Genomic DNA, 23,453 nt, shown 5'->3' with positions numbered 1-23,453 from the left:
GGGGCCTGTGGCTATAGTTAACTCTCCACCCTGGTTATACTGGTGGCCTTGTGGTTATAGTTAACTCTCCACCCTGGGGCCTGTGGCTATAGTTAACTCTCCACCCTGGTTATACTGGTGGCCTTGTGGTTATAGTTAACTCTCCACCCTGGGGCCTGTGGCTATAGTTAACTCTCCACCCTGGTTGTACTGGTGGCCTTGTGGCTATAGTTAACTCTCCACCCTGGGGCCTGTGGCTATAGTTAACTCTCCACCCTGGTTATACGGGTGGCCTTGTGGCTATAGTTAACTCTCCACCCTGGGGCCTGTGGCTATAGTTAACTCTCCACCCTGGTTATACGGGTGGCCTTGTGGTTATAGTTAACTCTCCACCCTGGGGCCTGTGGCTATAGTTAACTCTCCACCCTGGTTTTACTGGTGGCCTTGTGGCTATAGTTAACTCTCCACCCTGGGGCCTGTGGCTATAGTTAACTCTCCACCCTGGTTATACTGGTGGCCTTGTGGCTATAGTTAACTCTCCACCCTGGGGCCTGTGGCTATAGTTAACTCTCCACCCTGGTTATACTGGTGGCCTTGTGGCTATAGTTAACTCTCCACCCTGGGGCCTGTGGCTATAGTTAACTCTCCACCCTGGTTATACTGGTGGCCTTGTGGCTATAGTTAACTCTCCACCCTGGGGCCTGTGGCTATAGTTAACTCTCCACCCTGGTTATACTGGTGGCCTTGTGGCTATAGTTAACTCTCCACCCTGGGGCCTGTGGCTATAGTTAACTCTCCCCCCTGGTTATACTGGTAGCCTTGTGGTTATAGTTAACTCTTCACCCTGGTTTTACTGGTGGCCTTGTGGTTATAGTTAACTCTCCACCCTGGGGCCTGTGGCTATAGTTAACTCTCCACCCTGGTTATACTGGTGGCCTTGTGGTTATAGTTAACTCTCCACCCTGGGGCCTGTGGCTATAGTTAACTCTCCACCCTGGTTGTACTGGTGGTCTTGTGGTTATAGTTAACTCTCCACCCTGGGGCCTGTGGCTATAGTTAACTCTCCACCCTGGTTATACTGGTGGCCTTGTGGTTATAGTTAACTCTCCACCCTGGGGCCTGTGGCTATAGTTAACTCTCCACCCTGGTTGTACTGGTGGCCTTGTGGTTATAGTTAACTCTCCACCCTGGGGCCTGTGGCTATAGTTAACTCTCCACCCTGGTTGTACTGGTGGCCTTGTGGCTATAGTTAACTCTCCCCCCTGGTTATACTGGTAGCCTTGTGGTTATAGTTAACTCTTCACCCTGGTTTTACTGGTGGCCTTGTGGTTATAGTTAACTCTCCACCCTGGGGCCTGTGGCTATAGTTAACTCTCCACCCTGGTTATACTGGTGGCCTTGTGGTTATAGTTAACTCTCCACCCTGGGGCCTGTGGCTATAGTTAACTCTCCACCCTGGTTGTACTGGTGGTCTTGTGGTTATAGTTAACTCTCCACCCTGGGGCCTGTGGCTATAGTTAACTCTCCACCCTGGTTATACTGGTGGCCTTGTGGTTATAGTTAACTCTCCACCCTGGGGCCTGTGGCTATAGTTAACTCTCCACCCTGGTTGTACTGGTGGCCTTGTGGTTATAGTTAACTCTCCACCCTGGGGCCTGTGGCTATAGTTAACTCTCCACCCTGGTTGTACTGGTGGCCTTGTGGTTATAGTTAACTCTCCCCCCTGGTTATACTGGTAGCCTTGTGGTTATAGTTAACTCTTCACCCTGGTTTTACTGGTGGCCTTGTGGTTATAGTTAACTCTTCACCCTGGTTTTACTGGTGGCCTTGTGGTTATAGTTAACTCTCCCCCCTGGTTATACTGGTAGCCTTGTGGTTATAGTTAACTCTTCACCCTGGTTTTACTGGTGGCCTTGTGGTTATACTTAACTCTCCACCCTGGTTGTACTGGTGGCCTTGTGGTTATAGTTAACTCTCCCCCCTGGTTATACTGGTAGCCTTGTGGTTATAGTTAACTCTTCACCCTGGTTTTACTGGTGGCCTTGTGGTTATAGTTAACTCTTCACCCTGGTTTTACTGGTGGCCTTGTGGTTATAGTTAACTATCCACCCTGGTTATACTGGTGGCCTTGTGGTTATAGTTAACTCTTCACCCTGGTTTTACTGGTGGCCTTGTGGTTATAGTTAACTCTTCACCCTGGTTTTACTGGTGGCCTTGTGGTTATAGTTAACTCTCCACCCTGGTTATACTGGTGGCCTTGTGGTTATAGTTAACTCTCCACCCTGGTTATGCTGATGGCCTTGTGGTTATAGTTAACTCTCCACCCTGGTTATACTGGTGGCCTTGTGGCTATAGTTAATTCTCCACCCTGGTTATACTGGTGGCCTTGTGGTTATAGTTAACTCTCCACCCTGGGTCCTGTGGTTATAGTTAACTCTCCACCCTGGTTATACTGATGGCCTTGTGGTTATAGTTAACTCTCCACCCTGGTTATACTGATGGCCTTGTGGCTATAGTTAACTCTCCACCCTGGTTATACTGGTGACCTTGTGGTTAAAGTTAACTCTCCACCCTGGGGCCTGTGGCTATAGTTAACTCTCCACCATGGTTGTACTGGTGGCCTTGTGCCTATAGTTAACTCTCCACCCTGGTTATACTGATGGCCTTGTGGATAGTTAACTCTCCACCCTGGTTATACTGGTGGCCTTGTGGTTATAGTTAACTCTCCACCCTGGTTATACTGGTGGCCTTGTGGCTATAGGTAACTCTCCACCCTGGTTGTACTGGTGGCCTTGTGGTTATAGTTAACTCTCCACCCTGGTTATACTGGTGGCCTTGTGGCTATAGTTACCTCTCCACCCTGGGGCCTTGTGGCTATGGTTAACTCTCCACCCTGGGGCCTGTGGCTATAGTTAACTCTCCACCCTGGGGCCTGTGGCTTTAGTTAACTCTCCACCCTGGGGCCTGTGGCTATAGTTAACTCTCCACCCTGGGGCCTGTGGCTATAGTTAACTCTCCACCCTGGGGCCTGTGGCTATAGTTAACTCTCCACCCTGGGGCCTGTGGCTATAGTTAACTCTCCACCCTGGGGCCTGTGGCTATAGTTAACTCTCCACCCTGGGGCCTGTGGCTATAGTTAACTCTCCACCCTGGTTATACGGGTGGCCTTGTGGCTATAGTTAACTCTCCACCCTGGGGCCTGTGGCTATAGTTAACTCTCCACCCTGGTTATACGGGTGGCCTTGTGGTTATAGTTAACTCTCCACCCTGGGGCCTGTGGCTATAGTTAACTCTCCACCCTGGTTTTACTGGTGGCCTTGTGGTTATAGTTAACTCTCCACCCTGGGGCCTGTGGCTATAGTTAACTCTCCACCCTGGTTATACTGGTGGCCTTGTGGTTATAGTTAACTCTCCACCCTGGGGCCTGTGGCTATAGTTAACTCTCCACCCTGGTTGTACTGGTGGTCTTGTGGTTATAGTTAACTCTCCACCCTGGGGCCTGTGGCTATAGTTAACTCTCCACCCTGGTTGTACTGGTGGCCTTGTGGCTATAGTTAACTCTCCCCCCTGGTTATACTGGTAGCCTTGTGGTTATAGTTAACTCTTCACCCTGGTTTTACTGGTGGCCTTGTGGTTATAGTTAACTCTTCACCCTGGTTTTACTGGTGGCCTTGTGGTTATAGTTAACTCTCCCCCCTGGTTATACAGGTAGCCTTGTGGTTATAGTTAACTCTTCACCCTGGTTTTACTGGTGGCCTTGTGGTTATAGTTAACTCTCCACCCTGGTTGTACTGGTGGCCTTGTGGTTATAGTTAACTCTCCCCCCTGGTTATACTGGTAGCCTTGTGGTTATAGTTAACTCTTCACCCTGGTTTTACTGGTGGCCTTGTGGTTATAGTTAACTCTTCACCCTGGTTTTACTGGTGGCGTTGTGGTTATAGTTAACTATCCACCCTGGTTATACTGGTGGCCTTGTGGTTATAGTTAACTCTTCACCCTGGTTTTACTGGTGGCCTTGTGGTTATAGTTAACTCTTCACCCTGGTTTTACTGGTGGCCTTGTGGTTATAGTTAACTCTCCACCCTGGTTATACTGGTGGCCTTGTGGTTATAGTTAACTCTTCACCCTGGTTTTACTGGTGGCCTTGTGGTTATAGTTAACTCTTCACCCTGGTTTTACTGGTGGCCTTGTGGTTATAGTTAACTCTCCACCCTGGTTATACTGGTGGCCTTGTGGTTATAGTTAACTCTCCACCCTGGTTATGCTGATGGCCTTGTGGTTATAGTTAACTCTCCACCCTGGTTATACTGGTGGCCTTGTGGCTATAGTTAATTCTCCACCCTGGTTATACTGGTGGCCTTGTGGTTATAGTTAACTCTCCACCCTGGGGCCTGTGGTTATAGTTAACTCTCCACCCTGGTTATACTGATGGCCTTGTGGTTATAGTTAACTCTCCACCCTGGTTATACTGATGGCCTTGTGGCTATAGTTAACTCTCCACCCTGGGGCCTTGTGGCTATGGTTAACTCTCCACCCTGGGCCTGTGGCTATAGTTAACTCTCCACCCTGGGGCCTGTGGCTTTAGTTAACTCTCCACCCTGTGGCCTGTGGCTATAGTTAACTCTCCACCCTGGGGCCTGTGGCTATAGTTAACTCTCCACCCTGGGGCCTGTGGCTATAGTTAACCCTCCACCCTGGGGCCTGTGGCTATAGTTAACTCTCCACCCTGGGGCCTGTGGCTATAGTTAACTCTCCACCCTGGGGCCTGTGGCTATAGTTAACTCTCCACCCTGGTTTAGCCAGCAGCATACCACCCTGCATACCACAGTTGGCTTGCTTCTGAAGCTAAGCAGGGTCGGTCCTGGTCAGTCCCTGGATGGGAGACCAGATGCTGCTGGAAGTGGTGTTGGAGGGCCAGTAGGAGGCACTCTTTCCTCTGGTCTGAAAAATATCCCAATGCCCCAGGGCAGTGATTGGGGACACTGCCCTGTGTAGGGTGCTGTCTTTCGGATGGGACGTTAAACGGGTGTCCTGACTCTCTGAGGTCATTAAAGATCCCATGGCACTTATCGTAAGAGTAGGGGTGTTAACCCCGGTGTCCTGGCTAAATTCCCAATCTGGCCCTCAAACCATCATGGTCACCTAATAATCCCCAGTTTATAATTGGCTCATTCATCCCCCTCCTCTCCCCTGTAACTATTCCCCAGGTCGTTGCTGCAAATGAGAACGTGTTCTCAGTCAACTTACCTGGTAAAATAACGGTAAAATAAATAAAAAAATAAATACGGGTGGCCTTGTGGTTAAAGTTAACTCTCCACCCTGGGGCCTGTGGCTATAGTTAACTCTCCACCCTGGTTATACGGGTGGCCTTGTGGTTATAGTTAACTCTCCACCCTGGGGCCTGTGGCTATAGTTAACTCTCCACCCTGGTTATACTGGTGGCCTTGTGGCTATAGTTAACTCTCCACCCTGGGGCCTGTGGCTATAGTTAACTCTCCACCCTGGTTATACTGGTGGCCTTGTGGCTATAGTTAACTCTCCACCCTGGGGCCTGTGGCTATAGTTAACTCTCCACCCTGGTTATACTGGTGGCCTTGTGGCTATAGTTAACTCTCCACCCTGGGGCCTGTGGCTATAGTTAACTCTCCCCCCTGGTTATACTGGTAGCCTTGTGGTTATAGTTAACTCTTCACCCTGGTTTTACTGGTGGCCTTGTAGTTATAGTTAACTCTCCACCCTGGGGCCTGTGGCTATAGTTAACTCTCCACCCTGGTTATACTGGTGGCCTTGTGGTTATAGTTAACTCTCCACCCTGGGGCCTGTGGCTATAGTTAACTCTCCACCCTGGTTGTACTGGTGGTCTTGTGGTTATAGTTAACTCTCCACCATGGGGCCTGTGGCTATAGTTAACTCTCCACCCTGGTTATACTGGTGGCCTTGTGGTTATAGTTAACTCTCCACCCTGGGGCCTGTGGCTATAGTTAACTCTCCACCCTGGTTGTACTGGTGGCCTTGTGGTTATAGTTAACTCTCCACCCTGGGGCCTGTGGCTATAGTTAACTCTCCACCCTGGTTGTACTGGTGGCCTTGTGGCTATAGTTAACTCTCCCCCCTGGTTATACTGGTAGCCTTGTGGTTATAGTTAACTCTTCACCCTGGTTTTACTGGTGGCCTTGTGGTTATAGTTAACTCTTCACCCTGGTTTTACTGGTGGCCTTGTGGTTATAGTTAACTCTCCCCCCTGGTTATACTGGTAGCCTTGTGGTTATAGTTAACTCTTCACCCTGGTTTTACTGGTGGCCTTGTGGTTATAGTTAACTCTCCACCCTGGTTTTACTGGTGGCCTTGTGGTTATAGTTAACTCTCCCCCCTGGTTATACTGGTAGCCTTGTGGTTATAGTTAACTCTTCACCCTGGTTTTACTGGTGGCCTTGTGGTTATAGTTAACTCTTCACCCTGGTTTTACTGGTGGCCTTGTGGTTATAGTTAACTATCCACCCTGGTTATACTGGTGGCCTTGTGGTTATAGTTAACTCTTCACCCTGGTTTTACTGGTGGCCTTGTGGTTATAGTTAACTCTTCACCCTGGTTTTACTGGTGGCCTTGTGGTTATAGTTAACTCTCCACCCTGGTTATACTGGTGGCCTTGTGGTTATAGTTAACTCTCCACCCTGGTTATGCTGATGGCCTTGTGGTTATAGTTAACTCTCCACCCTGGTTATACTGGTGGCCTTGTGGCTATAGTTAATTCTCCACCCTGGTTATACTGGTGGCCTTGTGGTTATAGTTAACTCTCCACCCTGGGGCCTGTGGTTATAGTTAACTCTCCACCCTGGTTATACTGATGGCCTTGTGGTTATAGTTAACTCTCCACCCTGGTTATACTGATGGCCTTGTGGCTATAGTTAACTCTCCACCCTGGGGCCTTGTGGCTATGGTTAACTCTCCACCCTGGGCCTGTGGCTATAGTTAACTCTCCACCCTGGGGCCTGTGGCTTTAGTTAACTCTCCACCCTGTGGCCTGTGGCTATAGTTAACTCTCCACCCTGGGGCCTGTGGCTATAGTTAACTCTCCACCCTGGGGCCTGTGGCTATAGTTAACCCTCCACCCTGGGGCCTGTGGCTATAGTTAACTCTCCACCCTGGTTTAGCCAGCAGCATACCACCCTGCATACCACAGTTGGCTTGCTTCTGAAGCTAAGCAGGGTCGGTCCTGGTCAGTCCCTGGATGGGAGACCAGATGCTGCTGGAAGTGGTGTTGGAGGGCCAGTAGGAGGCACTCTTTCCTCTGGTCTGAAAAATATCCCAATGCCCCAGGGCAGTGATTGGGGACACTGCCCTGTGTAGGGTGCTGTCTTTCGGATGGGACGTTAAACGGGTGTCCTGACTCTCTGAGGTCATTAAAGATCCCATGGCACTTATCGTAAGAGTAGGGGTGTTAACCCCGGTGTCCTGGCTAAATTCCCAATCTGGCCCTCAAACCATCATGGTCACCTAATAATCCCCAGTTTATAATTGGCTCATTCATCCCCCTCCTCTCCCCTGTAACTATTCCCCAGGTCGTTGCTGCAAATGAGAACGTGTTCTCAGTCAACTTACCTGGTAAAATAACGGTAAAATAAATAAAAAAATAAATACGGGTGGCCTTGTGGTTAAAGTTAACTCTCCACCCTGGGGCCTGTGGCTATAGTTAACTCTCCACCCTGGTTATACTGGTGGCCTTGTGGCTATAGTTAACTCTCCACCCTGGGGCCTGTGGCTATAGTTAACTCTCCACCCTGGTTATACTGGTGGCCTTGTGGCTAGAGTTAACTCTCCACCCTGGGGCCTGTGGCTATAGTTAACTCTCCACCCTGGTTATACTGGTGGCCTTGTGGCTATAGTTAACTCTCCACCCTGGGGCCTGTGGCTATAGTTAACTCTCCCCCCTGGTTATACTGGTAGCCTTGTGGTTATAGTTAACTCTTCACCCTGGTTTTACTGGTGGCCTTGTAGTTATAGTTAACTCTCCACCCTGGGGCCTGTGGCTATAGTTAACTCTCCACCCTGGTTATACTGGTGGCCTTGTGGTTATAGTTAACTCTCCACCCTGGGGCCTGTGGCTATAGTTAACTCTCCACCCTGGTTGTACTGGTGGTCTTGTGGTTATAGTTAACTCTCCACCATGGGGCCTGTGGCTATAGTTAACTCTCCACCCTGGTTATACTGGTGGCCTTGTGGTTATAGTTAACTCTCCACCCTGGGGCCTGTGGCTATAGTTAACTCTCCACCCTGGTTGTACTGGTGGCCTTGTGGTTATAGTTAACTCTCCACCCTGGGGCCTGTGGCTATAGTTAACTCTCCACCCTGGTTGTACTGGTGGCCTTGTGGCTATAGTTAACTCTCCCCCCTGGTTATACTGGTAGCCTTGTGGTTATAGTTAACTCTTCACCCTGGTTTTACTGGTGGCCTTGTGGTTATAGTTAACTCTTCACCCTGGTTTTACTGGTGGCCTTGTGGTTATAGTTAACTCTCCCCCCTGGTTATACTGGTAGCCTTGTGGTTATAGTTAACTCTTCACCCTGGTTTTACTGGTGGCCTTGTGGTTATAGTTAACTCTCCACCCTGGTTTTACTGGTGGCCTTGTGGTTATAGTTAACTCTCCCCCCTGGTTATACTGGTAGCCTTGTGGTTATAGTTAACTCTTCACCCTGGTTTTACTGGTGGCCTTGTGGTTATAGTTAACTCTTCACCCTGGTTTTACTGGTGGCCTTGTGGTTATAGTTAACTATCCACCCTGGTTATACTGGTGGCCTTGTGGTTATAGTTAACTCTTCACCCTGGTTTTACTGGTGGCCTTGTGGTTATAGTTAACTCTTCACCCTGGTTTTACTGGTGGCCTTGTGGTTATAGTTAACTCTCCACCCTGGTTATACTGGTGGCCTTGTGGTTATAGTTAACTCTCCACCCTGGTTATGCTGATGGCCTTGTGGTTATAGTTAACTCTCCACCCTGGTTATACTGGTGGCCTTGTGGCTATAGTTAATTCTCCACCCTGGTTATACTGGTGGCCTTGTGGTTATAGTTAACTCTCCACCCTGGGGCCTGTGGTTATAGTTAACTCTCCACCCTGGTTATACTGATGGCCTTGTGGTTATAGTTAACTCTCCACCCTGGTTATACTGATGGCCTTGTGGCTATAGTTAACTCTCCACCCTGGTTATACTGGTGACCTTGTGGTTAAAGTTAACTCTCCACCCTGGGGCCTGTGGCTATAGTTAACTCTCCACCCTGGTTGTACTGGTGGCCTTGTGCCTATAGTTAACTCTCCACCCTGGTTATACTGATGGCCTTGTGGATAGTTAACTCTCCACCCTGGTTATACTGGTGGCCTTGTGGTTATAGTTAACTCTCCACCCTGGTTGTACTGGTGGCCTTGTGGCTATAGGTAACTCTCCACCCTGGTTGTACTGGTGGCCTTGTGGTTATAGTTAACTCTCCACCCTGGTTATACTGGTGGCCTTGTGGCTATAGTTAACTCTCCACCCTGGGGCCTTGTGGCTATGGTTAACTCTCCACCCTGGGGCCTGTGGCTATAGTTAACTCTCCACCCTGGGGCCTGTGGCTTTAGTTAACTCTCCACCCTGGGGCCTGTGGCTATAGTTAACTCTCCACCCTGGGGCCTGTGGCTATAGTTAACTCTCCACCCTGGGGCCTGTGGCTATAGTTAACTCTCCACCCTGGGGCCTGTGGCTATAGTTAACTCTCCACCCTGGGGCCTGTGGCTATAGTTAACTCTCCACCCTGGGGCCTGTGGCTATAGGGAGACCCATGAGGCGGCGCACAAATGGCCCAGCATCGTCGGGTTAGGGGAGGGTTTGGCCATCCGGGATGTCCTTGTCCCTTCATGCTCTAGCAACTCCTGTGGCGGGCCGGGCGCATGCACCCTGACACGCTCGCCAGGTGTGAGTTGTTTCCTCTGACACATTGGTGCGGCTGGCTTCCGGTTTAAGCGAGCAGTGCGTCAAGAAGCAGTACAGCGCTTGGCAGGGTCGTGTTTCGGAGGACGCATGGCTCTCGACCTTCGCCTCTCCCGACTCCGTACGGGAAGTTGCAGCGATTGGACAAGACTGTAACTATCAATTGGATACCACGAAATTGGGGAGGGAAAAGGGGGTAAAAAATAAAAAGGTGCACCTGATTTCACTCACATTGAGCACCCTCAAAGTATCTTGGAGTATACTACCTCCTCCCACCTCAACCCAAAAACCCTAACTGTTTCAGAAGTCATTATCTCGACCAATAAAAGTTGGATTTCATCCCCCATTTAGGAGCAGTTTAATTAATGTTCAGGAGCATGTTTAGTTGGTGTTCAGGAAGCAGGTTTAATTGGTGTTCAGGAAGCAGGTTTAATTGGTGTTCAGGAGCAGGCTTAATTGGTGTTCAGGAGCATGTTTAATTGGTGTTCAGGAAGCAGGTTTAATTGGTGTTCAGGAGCAGACTTAATTGGTGTTCAGGAGCAGGCTTAATTGGTGTTCAGGAGCCGGTGTAATTGGTGTTCAGGATCTGGTTTAATTGGTGTTCAGGAGCAGGCTTAATTGGTGTTCAGGAGCATGTTTAATTGGTGTTCAGGAAGCAGGTTTAATTGGTGTTCAGGAGCAGGTTTAATTGGTGTTCAGGAGCAGGCTTAATTGGTGTTCAGGAGCAGGCTTAATTGGTGTTCAGGAGCAGGTTTAATTGGTGTTCAGGAGCAGGCTTAATTGGTGTTCAGGAGCAGGTTTAATTGGTGTTCAGGAGCAGGTTTAATTGGTGTTCAGGAGCAGGTTTAATTGGTGTTCAGGAGCAGGTTTAATTGGTGTTCAGGAGCAGGTTTAATTGGTGTTCAGGAGCAGGTTTAATGAGATCTGCATTGCCTTTTGTTCTTATTTCCTGTCACAACAGTACAGTGCCTCGCAATCTCTGCCGACATTTATTGAATCACAGTTTGATATGATGATTGTCCTCCAGCATGTTCTTCTGTAGATTGTCAATACTGCACATCCATTCCTGGTTGTCTGTCTGTCTGCCTTTGCTCTTCCCGCTGCTCAGACAGCACACACGGATTCCAGGTGTTTCTTCTGTTTGTCTTCCTGATGGTACATGTTTGTTTGATTTCGCTGCCTGGCTTGGTAAACCCAATGCTAAGAATAAAAATGTACCTACCCAGCCAGTGTCTAAACTTGATTTTTCTCTGGGTCCTGTGGATGTGTGTACTGTGGGTGAATATCCTGTGGATGAATGTCCTGTGGGTGAATGTCCTGTGGATGAGTGTCCTGTGGATGAATGTCCTGTGGGTGAATGTCCTGTGGGTGAATGTCCTGTGGGTGAATGTCCTGTGGATGAATGTCCTGTGGGTGAATGTCCTGTGGGTGAATGTCCTGTGGGTGAATGTCCTGTGGGTGAATGTCCTGTGGGTGAATGTCCTGTGGGTGAATGTCCTGTGGGTGAATGTCCTGTGGATGAATGTCCTGTGGGTGAATGTCCTGTGGGTGAATGTCCTGTGGGTGAATGTCCTGTGGGTGAATGTCCTGTGGGTGAATGTCCTGTGGATGTGTGTCCTGTGGGTAAATGTCCTGTGGATGAATGTCCTGCGGATGAGTGTCCTGTGGTGATGTGTCAAGCTGTTTAATGAGTAGGCTAGAATCACATTCCCTTTCCCTTACTACCAATGCCAGCCTGAGAACTCTGAGACTGCACTAAAACACTGTACCTCTTTTAGAGGCTGATGGGATCACATGTTATCTGATGTATGGGTTTGATGTTCTGTCTTCTTGATGTGCTATCTTCTTCTTGCTATGACCTCATTTCCTGTGATTATGATCTGACGATAGTTAGCTCTTTGCTTTACTACAGAGATCAATATTCATCAAATTTGTGAGTAAAGTTAAACATTTTTAACACTTTTTAATGTTCATGTTAGATTTGAACTACGGTACATACAATATCATACTGTGTCTATCTGCTAACTCTTACCTATAGGAAGGGTTAGAGATAAACGTGATTTTCCCACAACTAATCCTTCTTTATTTCCTTCTTTCCTTTCCGCAGGGTGACATCCAGCAGCTGCTGATTGTGGCCGATCCTAATGCAGCTTATGACTACTGTGAACACTACAGCCCCGACTGTGAAACTCCCCACGGCCACTCCTTACAGGCCCAGCAGCCTGAAGACCAGGTCAGTATTCCGAGGGCCAGAGGGCCACAGGGCTCTGGTTAGGGGGACCCACTGCCCCCCCAGTGTAAGTGAGTGGACCAAGACACATTCTGGCAGTGCCAGCTCTTGAGGGTTAGTCGTTATGGGAAAATATGTACCAAATCATAAATCCCAGACACACAGGACATATGAACTCAGTCATCTCTCTTAGAACATCATTAGAGGGAGGTGTGTCTTAGAACATCATTAGAGGGAGGTGTGTCTTAGAACATCATTAGAGGGAGGTGTGTCTTAGAACATCATTAGAGGGAGGTGTGTCTTAGAACATCATTAGAGGGAGGTGTGTCTTAGAACATCATTTGAGGGAGGTGTGTCTTAGAACATCATTAGAGGGAGGTGTGTCTTAGAACATCATTAGAGGGAGGTGTGTTTTAGAACATCATTAGAGAGAGGTGTGTCTTATAACATCATTAGAGGGAGGTGTGTCTTAGAACATCATTAGAGAGAGGTGTGTCTTAGAACATCATTAGAGAGAGGTGTGTCTTAGAACATCATTAGAGGGAGGTGTGTCTTAGAACATCATTAGAGGGAGGTGTGTCTTAGAACATCATTAGAGGGAGGTGTGTTTTAGAACATCATTAGAGAGAGGTGTGTCTTAGAACATCATTAGAGGGAGGTGTGTCTTAGAACATCATTAGAGGGAGGTGTGTCTTAGAACATCATTAGAGGGAGGTGTGTCTTAGAACATCATTAGAGGTATTTCTACCTTTACTACCTTTAACATTAGTTGAAGAAGAAGTATGGTCAATGGAGTCTCGTTGCTCCTGTTGGTCATCCAATAACTCAGTACGACATCTAATGATCTCTTCAGAACACTCTTTAGGTATTTACTCTTTAATTTGTCAGGATGTCAGGATGTAAATCTGCTGAGTTGCCTGGATGGGATCCTCTCTCTCTCTTTCTCTTTCTCAATTCATTTTCAATTCAAAGTTCAATTTAAGGGGCTTTATTGGCATGGGAAACTTTTCCTTACATTGCCAAACCAAGTGAAATCTCCTCTCTCTCTCTCTCTCGCTCTCTCTCTCTCTCTCGCTCTCTCACGCTCTCTCTCTGTTTTTGTCTCTCTCTCTCTCTCTCTGTCTCTGTCCCTGTCTTTGTCTGTCTCTCTCGCTCTCTCTCTCTCTCTCTCTGTCTGTCTCTCTCTCTCTCTCTCTCTCTCTCTCTCTCTCTCTCTCTCTCTCTCTCTCTCTCTCTCTCTCTCTCTCTCTATCTGTCTCTCTCTCTCTCTCTCTCTCTCTCTCTCTCTCTCTCTCTCTCTCTCTCTCTCTTCTTTCTCTCTCTCTCTCTCTCTCTCTCTCTCTCTCTCTCTCTCTCTCTCTCTCTCTCTCTCTCTCTCTCTCTCTGCCCATGGAAAACATCTCCTTGGTCCCGTTATCAGCTCACCAGCTGGACTGGCTCTAACATTGATTCATCTCTGAAGGATGAAATGCTTTTAACTCATATCAAACAGTCAAGTTAAAACTCTCTGACTGTTTTGGTATACAAAGTTAACAATGAGTTTGATCAGATAATGTGAAATATACATTCGGGTACACAGTTTACTCTACATTTTACATTGCATAGATCATCATTGAATAGTCACTTAAACATCTGGATAGAGTTGTACTGCCACCTTCCTCTGAGTCAAAAGAAAGTGTTTTTATTCAGTTCACTGGGGTGGTGTTAATGAGAGTCAGCCAGTCACACATACACCTCCTCAGTGTAACCACATATATAAACCAAATATAAACCATATATAAACCACATATAAACCACATATAAACCATATATAAACCACATATAAATCACATATAAACCACATATAAACCACATATAAATCACATATAAACCACATATACACATACATAAACCACATATAAACCACATATAAACCACATATAAACCACATATAAACCATATATAAACCACACATCAACCATATATAAACCACATATAAACCACATATAAACCACATATAAATCACATATAAACCACATATAAATCACATATAAACCACATATACACATACATAAACCACATATAAACCACATATAAATCACATATAAATCACATATAAACAACAGGGAAATCCAGCAGGAAGGTACACATTCAATAAGTCAGTCATTCATCTAGTCTGCTTCAGATGTAAGTCCTGTAGGATATAAATCAAACCATTGCTATGAGTAACAAGTTCCACTACCAACCCCTCTGCTTTACTTCGAGCAGCTTGTACTTCTCAACGCTTTCCCTGATTTTCAGCTCAGCTTTGTATTAGTTTTTAAAAGACCCCCCACCTGTTTATAAAACTGTAGCTCTACATGGACTCTATCAGTGTTGGTCTTCGTATTTATTTTCATGTTTAGAGCGTTAGCCATCCGTTTAAAGATTAACGGCCAACTGAGGTTTAACCCATTACTTTGCTTTGTAGATGTGTTGTTTAAAGGTAGACTTAGCGATATCACATAGATGCAGAAAGTAAACAGCATAGTGGGTCAATTTCCGCGACAACGAAGAGCGTTGAAGCATGAGGCTCAACTTCTTAACTGTTTTTGGTCCCCTGGCTATTAGGCTGTGACAGTGTGAAGAGTGCACCTTACATCTCGCTCTTCTCAATATCTCCGTTGCTGCTCGTGGCAACGTCATTTCGCTGAGTCTACCTTTAAGAGCTAGCTATCACTGATGAATGATATTCCAATAGTAAGAAAGTATTGTCATGTACTGTGCAGCTACACAACCGTTTTATTAACTAGCGTTAGCTGTGCAGTTCCGTTGGCAGTCAAACTACACAGCATATCGCTGGAGACAATACTTTGATGACTTATACAATATGACATTCTAACTACATTCTACAATATTATTCATCTTTTTTTATTGGATAATGCAATCTAATGAGTGTAATTTTCAGACAGTTTTTTAATTCATAATATGTACAGTACGGACATGTTATGTTTGTATCACTTTTTTTTTTTTTGCTGAGAAAAGGAGTTCTCTGTTAATGCTAACGCTAACATGCTAACGCTAACATTTCTCCCTCTCCCCCTGCAGTACACTACTACTGATGACTTAGATTACAGTCCGCTTTATGATTACTCTGAAGTAGAAGGAGAGACAGAGACTGTTCCAACAGACGAGTATGAGGCGGGTAGTGACCCACAGGTAAACAAAACACTGAAGAAAGATGCTTGTTTTGTCCTGTGGTGTCTTACTGTACCCTTTGTGCCGTCCCTCCCTTTCCCAATTTTTTTGTGGTCTACCGTTTACTGTACGTCTTGATGTGTCAATCAAACTTGTATCCTTACTGTAGCTACAAGGCCCGCCCTCTGCTCTCACGCGTGGCGAATGCCAGCTTTGAATGGTTTGTCCTGTGTTCAGGTTTGTGTCTCAGGTTGAAAACTATTTCTGGTGTTGCTGTTTACTTTCAACCCCACCATTCCTCTGATAAAATCAAATCAAATACATGTTTATTTGTCACATACACATGGTTAGCAGATGTTAATGGTCACATACACATGGTTAGCAGATGTTAATGGTCACATACACATGGTTAGCAAATGTTAATGGTCACATACACATGGTTAGCAGATGTTAATGGTCACATACACCTGGTTAGCAGATGTTAATGGTCACATACACATGGTTAGCAGATGTTAATGGTCACATACACATGGTTAGCAAATGTTAATGGTCACATACACATGGTTAGCAGATGTTATTGGTTACATACACATGGTTAGCAGATGTTATTGGTTACATACACATGGTTAGCAAATGTTAATGGTCACATACACATGGTTAGCAGATGTTAATGGTCACATACACATGGTTAGCAAATGTTAATGGTCACATACACGTGGTTAGCAGATGTTATTGGTCACATACACATGGTTAGCAGATGTTAATGGTCACATACACATGGTTAGCAGATGTTAATGGTCACATACACATGGTTAGCAAATGTTAATGGTCACATACACATGGTTAGCAGATGTTAATGGTCACATACACATGGTTAGCAGATGTTATTGGTTACATACACATGGTTAGCAGATGTTATTGGTTACATACACATGGTTAGCAAATGTTAATGGTCACATACACATGGTTAGCAGATGTTAATGGTCACATACACATGGTTAGCATATGTTAATGGTCACATACACATGGTTAGCAGATGTTAATGGTCACATACACATGGTTAGCAGATGTGAATGCGAGTGTAGCTAAATGCTTGTGCATCTAGTTCCGACAGTGCAGCAATATCTAACAAGTAATCTAACAATTTCACAACAACTACTGTCACGTTCTGACCATAGTTCTTGTGTGTTTTGCTTGTTTTAGTGTTGGTCAGGACGTGAGCTGGGTGGGCATTCTATGTTGTGTGTCTAGTTTGTCTGTTTCTATGTTTGGCCTAATATGGTTCTCAATCAGAGGCAGGTGTTTTGTGTTGTCTCTGATTGGGAATCATATATAGGTGGCTTGTTTTGTGTTGGGGTTTGTGGGTGGTTGTTTCCTGTCTTTGTGTTTTCTCTGCACCAGATAGGGCTGTATCGGTTTGCCACATTTGTTATTTTGTATTCGTTGTAAGTGTTCACTGTTTATCGTTTTATTAAACATGTTGAGCACTGGCTACGCTGCGTGTTGGTCCGATCCCTGTTACACCCTCTCTTCTCGTGAAGAGGAGGAAGGCTGCCGTTACAACTACCTTGTACACGCACGTGTAAAGGAATGAATAAGAATATGTACATAAAATATATATGGATGAGTGATGGCCGAACGGCATAGGCAAGATGCAGTAGATGGTTTAGAGTACAGTATATACATATGAGATTAGTAATGTAGGGTATGTAAACATTATATAAAGTGGCATTGTTTAAAGTGGCTAGTGATACATTTATTACATCCAATTTTTTGTTATTAAAGTGGCTAGAGATTTGTTGTGATGTTAGTAATGGCTCTCTAACAGTCTGATGGCCTTGAGATAGAAGCTGTTTTTCAGTCTCTCGGTCCCGTCTTTGATGCACCTGTACTGACCTCGCCTTCTGGATGATAGCGGGGTGAACAGGCAGTGGCTCGTGGGGTTGTTGTCCTTGATGATCTTTTTGGCCTTCTCAGTGTTGTTATGTGTTATCTTGTTCTTCTATCACTATAACCTTTTTCCAGAGAGAGAAACGTAGTGTCTACATGACAAAGAAGAGAGTCCCTTAAGTCTAAGGCTAAGCCCCTAATGTTCCTGGCCTGTAAAAAGCCAGCAGCCCCTAATGTTCCTGGCCTCTAAAAAGCCAGCAGCCCCTAATGTTCCTGGCCTCTAAAAAGCCAGCAGACCCTAATGTTCCTGGCCTCTAAATAGCCAGCAGCCCCTAATGTTCCTGGTCTCTAAAAAGCCAGCAGCCCCTAATGTTCCTGGCCTCTAAAAACTCTACTGGGTATATATATATATATACCCAGTAGAGTTGGAACCAGCTGGACAGACTGCTCCTTCTGTGTTAATTAACCCGCTTCTCTGTTCTTCTCCTTCTTTCCTTCTTCCTGATGCGACACAACTTCAGCTAAACAATGTAGACGGAGAATACACTGAGTATACTGACAGTGAGCTTGACTACGGAGCTGTAGAGGGTACTCAGACTCAGTCTCCCATTGCCACCAGCGGACCGAACGAGGTGACTTTTAGATGTTCATATTTTGTATTTTATTTACTTATTATTATAAGAAAGGAAGTGAAGTATTTGGAAAGTGAAAGAGACGAGGAAGACCTTTTGAGCTAAGGAAGAATATGATATGAAATGACAAAGACAAAACAATTCAAAAGCAACTGTTGTGTTTTGAACTTGAGGTTTTCTATTGACAATGGCAGAACTGTTGGTCAGAGAAGATTAAACGTCAGAAACAATGTGTCATGCATCATTACATTCAATCCACCTTAATACAATCCACTGTCATGTAAGGACATTTAGTCTCAGTGGATTGACATGCAAATAATGTGTAGCTTTTTGTTGTTTAATTCAATTTTGACTAAGGTTGCATTTTTATAAGAATCAAATAAATATGCATGTGCTTTACAGTCAACGTAGACGGTACTGATATATTGTTGGATCATTTTAGTACATTGAAACAAATAATAGAATGGTTATCTGTCTACCTCGGTAAGGTTTTATATGTTAGATGGTAATGGTATTATAATGGTGTTATAATGGTATTACAATGGTGGTATAATGGTGTTATAATGGTGTTATAATGGTGTTATAATGGTGTTATAATGGTGTTATAATGATATTATAATGGTATTATAATGGTGTTATAATGGTGTTGTAATGGTGTTATAATGGTGTTATAATGGTGTTATAATGGTATTATAATGGTGTTATAATGGTGTTATAATGGTGTTGTAATGGTATTACAGACAGGGTATTTATAGATTGAGTAATTAGATGGTAATTGTATTATAATGGTATAACAGACAGGGTATTTATAGATTGAGGAATTAGATGGTAATTGTATTATGATGGTATTATAATGGTATAACATATAATTTAAGTTGTTCTGGTATAGTCATACGCAATAATAACTTTTTCTGAAATTTACTGGGTCACAGCTGAAAAGAAAAATAATCTAGGAATATAATTTCACGGTTGTTTTCGATTAGAAAAGGCATTTGTCTTTAGTCTGTGTGGGTCCAAGATTTAGCTAGTTGCGTTTTTGCAGTAGGAACCACACAGCGGGGGGGGGGGGTAAATTGGACCCCTCTGGGTTATGTTACCCCGTTCTACCCAACAGGCATCCATTTTGATGGCATCCACATTCTAAATCCACAACGATCACTCTTCTAAAATGGCAGAGGAATGACAGCGCTGTGTGATTGGTCGTTGTAGAACTGTGCAAAATGCCAGAGTATGTCATAAATACTACAGTCACACCATAATCAGTATTTGGTATCTATCCAAACCAACTAGGACATTGAACATCAAATTCCTTGTACACATACGTATGTACTTTGTATTTTTGCACATTTCTATATTGTAGATTTACCATTTCATGAAAGATGCTTCTCGTTTCCTTCCAGACTTAGTTCATCTATTTCAGTCTTTTTGTTCATATATTTATATTCTGGCGGTACTGTATTATGTTTGTGCAAAAAAAGACTGAAATAACCCTAAAGTCTGGTCAAACTGTCTTGATGTAAATATGATCATCAGCATGTATAATGCTTTTTTTTTTATGTCATCAAAGTAACACTATATTTGCACTTTTTGTTGTTGTTGTCATGAATAATATTGTTGTTGTTGTCATAGACCTGAAATGAATACTGGACAAGGATACTATATGTAGTATGACCTAGTTAGATAAACACAGAGTCACAGACAATAGTTTACCGTTTGCTTCACTGTAAGAGACTAGTCTTCAACATAACGACAGACAAGACGCACACTACATGAAACAATAGCTATAATTACAAACTCGTGTAAGTTCAATCAATATCTCACCAACAAACAGATTTTCCACTAAAGTAAATGGAATAAGGTGTTACCACGTTGCCATAGCCTTCACCATGTGTCACAAATGCCCGATTCATTTTGGACCTGGTAAGGCTAAAGCTGTATAACGTTACATAGACAGTAGCCTGCTCTAGCTACCTGTGCCCCAGCTGCTTGACTAACAACCCTGTTCCCTCCGTTGATCATCCCTCCACCCGCCTCGTCCCGTCAACGCTCCCATGTTCGGGTAACATAAGGCAGTGGAGGAGGAGATGGTTGCCGGTGACTACGTGGTCACTGGAGCTGCCCCACTGGGTCAGGACCCCCTCGCCGCCCCCCATGCTGGCCTGGACAGTGTGGACCCCGGAGTGGACGAGTATGACTTTAAGGAGTATGACCTAGAGTTGGACAATAAGCAGTATGAGTACGGGGTGTATGATGAGAATGGCAATGAGCTACCCAACCCCACTGTTACCGTCGGTGAAGAGGTGGGGCTGGGGGTTCCCGTGGAAACGGAGGAACTCACCCAGACTGCCGTAAGTATGGCACCCCTCTCCTCTGAACTTAGACTGACCGAGGGGTGTGTGTATGAACCAGGGGTGTACGTCGTGGAGTCTTGGGGAGTTTGTCTGTCTTGGCATGGGTAGTTTGTCTGTCTTGGGGAGTTTGTCTGTCTTGGGCAGTTTGCCTGTCTTGGGGAGTTTGTCTGTCTTGGGGAGTTTGTCTTTCTTGGGCAGTTTGTCTGTCTTGGGGAGTTTGTCTGTCTTGGGCAGTTTGTCTGTCTTGGGGAGTTTGTCTGTCTTGTGCAGTTTGTCTGTCTTGGGCAGTTTGTCTGTCTTGGGCAGTTTGTCTGTCTTGGGGAGTTTGTCTGTCTTGGCATGGGGAGTTTGTCTGTCTTGGGGAGTTTTTCTGTCTTGGGGAGTTTGTCTGTCTTGGGCAGTTTGTCTGTCTTGGGCAGTTTGTCTGTCTTGGGCAGTTTGTCTGTCTTGGGGAGTTTGTCTGTCTTGGCATCAGCAGTTTGTCTGTCATTGTCATGCTGTGTTTGTGGAGCCTGTCTTAGTTTGAAACATCCACCTCACATTTCAGTCTGTGAATGTGTTTCTGTCTGCCTGCACTGTGTCTGTTGGGCTGGGTTAGACATGTCAGGGTTTGGTGTGATTAGGAGAAGGACACTGCATGTCAGTCTGGACAGGGAACATATATTGAGGTCAGGCCTTAACACATGTGTACTGTATGTACACACTAACACACACTCAGATCCAGCACAACTACAACTCTACGTCTCCCTGTCTCTACTTATTTTACCACCACCCAGCTTCATCCTGTAACCACCACCCAGCTTCATCCTTCCTATAACCACCACCCAGCTTCATCATATAACCACCACCCAGCTTCATCCTATAACCACCACCCAGCTTCATCCTGTAACCACCACCCAGCTCCATCCTATAACCACCACCCAGCTTCATCCTATAACCACCACCCAGCTTCATCCTATAACCACCACCCAGCTTCATCCTATAACCACCACCCAGCTTCATCCTATAACCACCACCCAGCTTCATCCTGTAACCACCACCCGGCTTAATCCTATAACCACCAACCAGCTTCATCCTATAACCACCACCCATCTCCACCCTGTAACCACCACCCAGCTTCATCCTATAACCACAACCCAGTTTCATCCTATAGCCACCAACCAGCTTCATCCTATAACCACCACCCAGTTTGGTCCTATAACCACCACCCAGCTTCATCCTATAACCACCACCCAGCTTCATCCTATTACCACAACCCAGCTTCATCCTATAACCACCAACCAGCTTCATCCTATAACCAACACCCAGCTTCATCCTATAACCACCACCCAGCTTCATCCTATAACCACCACCCAGCTTCATCCAATAACCACCACCCTGCTTCATCCTATAACCACCACCCAGCTTCATCCTAAAACCACCAACCAGCTTCATCCTATAACCACCACCCAGCTTCATCCTATAACCACCAACCAGCTTCATCCTATAACCACCACCCAGCTTCATCCTATAACCACCACCCGGCTTCATCCTATAACCACCACCCAGCTTCACCCTATAACCACCACCCAGCTTCATCCTATAACCACCACCCTGCTTCATCCTATAACCACCACCCAGCTTTATCCTATAACCACCACCCAGCTTCATCCTATAACCACCACCCAGCTTCATCCTATAACCACCAACCAGCTTCATCCTGTAACCACCACCCAGCTTCATCCTGTAACCACCACCCATCTTCATCCTATAACCACCACCCAGCTTCATCCTATATCCACCACCCAGCTCCACCCTGTATCCACCACCCAGCTTCATCCTATAACCACCACCCAGCTTCATCCTATAACCACCACCCAGCTTCGTCTTATAACCACCACCCAGCTTCATCCTATAACCACCACCCAGCTTCATCCAAACAACCCATCACAAAAATAAATAAACACGGAAGTCGGTGAACTGTGTCATTTCCTCTCCATTTTACTGTCTTCCATTTTAGGTTTGTCTGTTTCAATGTCTTCTAAACACAACATCATACACTGCATGGCCGTAAGTGTCTCAGACTGTCAGGCCTAAGCTCTCACGATGGCAGGAGTCTTCTGCTCTCTCTGATTGTTTCCATGAGAAGACACCGCCTCGTTCCCATCTCTGTCTGTCTGTCTGAGTGTCTCTCTGGGTTTCTCCCTCGTTCTCTCTCTCTCTCTCTCTCTCTCTCTCTCTCTCTCTCTCTCTCTCTCTCTCTCTCTCTCTCTCTCTCTCTCTCTCTCTCTCTCTCTCTCTCTCTCTCTCTCTCTCTCTCTCTCTCTCTCTCTCTCTCTCTCTCTCTCTCTCTCTCTCTCTCTCTCCCTCCGACTAGTGAGGGCTAAACTCATATCACACTCAATTCAGCTGGAGTAAGTCTACCATTGAACTCAAGGAATCGTGGATTTGTAGATATACAAAGAAACACCAGAGAGCTCCCAAGACCTTGAAACTATGTTTAGCGGCTAGTAAGGATTGTCTAGTCTTCCCTGTACACCGTCTCATGCTGATTGTACAGTATATGCCTTGAAGTGTAACAAATGTTAGATATTAAACCAACCTGTTGGTGGCATCCAGTCATCTTAACACACATTTCAATATGAGTTATTCACTCTGATTCACCCAGTCATCCTAACACACAGTTCAATATGAGTTATTCCCTCTGATTCACCCAGTCATCTTAACACACATTTCAATATGAGTTATTCCCTCTGATTCACCCAGTCATCCTAACACACAGTTCAATATGAGTTATTCCCTCTGATTCACCAAGTCATCCCAACACACAGTTCAATATGAGTTATTCCCTCTGATTCACCCAGTCATCTTAACACACAGTTCAATATGAATTATTCCCTCTGATTCACCCAGTCATCTTAACACAGTTCAATATGAGTTATTCCCTCTGATTCACCCAGTCATCCTAACACACAGTTCAATATGAGTTATTCACTCTGATTCACCAAGTCATCCCAACACACAGTTCAATATGAGTTATTCACTCTGATTCACCAAGTCATCCTAACACACAGTTCAATATGAGTTATTCACTCTGATTCACCAAGTCATCCCAACACACAGTTCAATATGAGTTATTCACTCTGATTCACCAAGTCATCCTAACACACAGTTCAATATGAGTTATTCCCTCTGATTCACCAAGTCATCCTAACACACAGTTCAATATGAGTTATTCACTCTGATTCACCCAGTCATCATAACACACAGTTCAATA

The 23,453-nt window shown here is 45.4% G+C and overlaps 1 protein-coding gene across 1 annotated transcript in view; it reads left to right on the top strand.

The window, feature by feature from the left end:
• LOC139531498 (collagen alpha-1(XI) chain-like) overlaps positions 1-23,453 on the top strand; it is a 239,748-nt gene that overhangs the window by 64,690 nt on the left and 151,605 nt on the right. The window contains exons 5-8 of the mRNA XM_071327991.1: positions 12,046-12,171; positions 15,235-15,345; positions 17,736-17,846; positions 19,916-20,194. Of these exons, the coding sequence (XP_071184092.1) occupies positions 12,046-12,171; positions 15,235-15,345; positions 17,736-17,846; positions 19,916-20,194 (627 nt within the window). The remainder of the gene's footprint in view (positions 1-12,045; positions 12,172-15,234; positions 15,346-17,735; positions 17,847-19,915; positions 20,195-23,453) is intronic.

Source organism: Salvelinus alpinus, chromosome 10, assembly GCF_045679555.1.
Source record: "Salvelinus alpinus chromosome 10, SLU_Salpinus.1, whole genome shotgun sequence".
NCBI lineage: Eukaryota > Metazoa > Chordata > Actinopteri > Salmoniformes > Salmonidae > Salvelinus > Salvelinus alpinus.
Note: the sequence above shows the minus strand (reverse complement) of the source record. Positions and strands in the feature narration are given on the sequence as shown.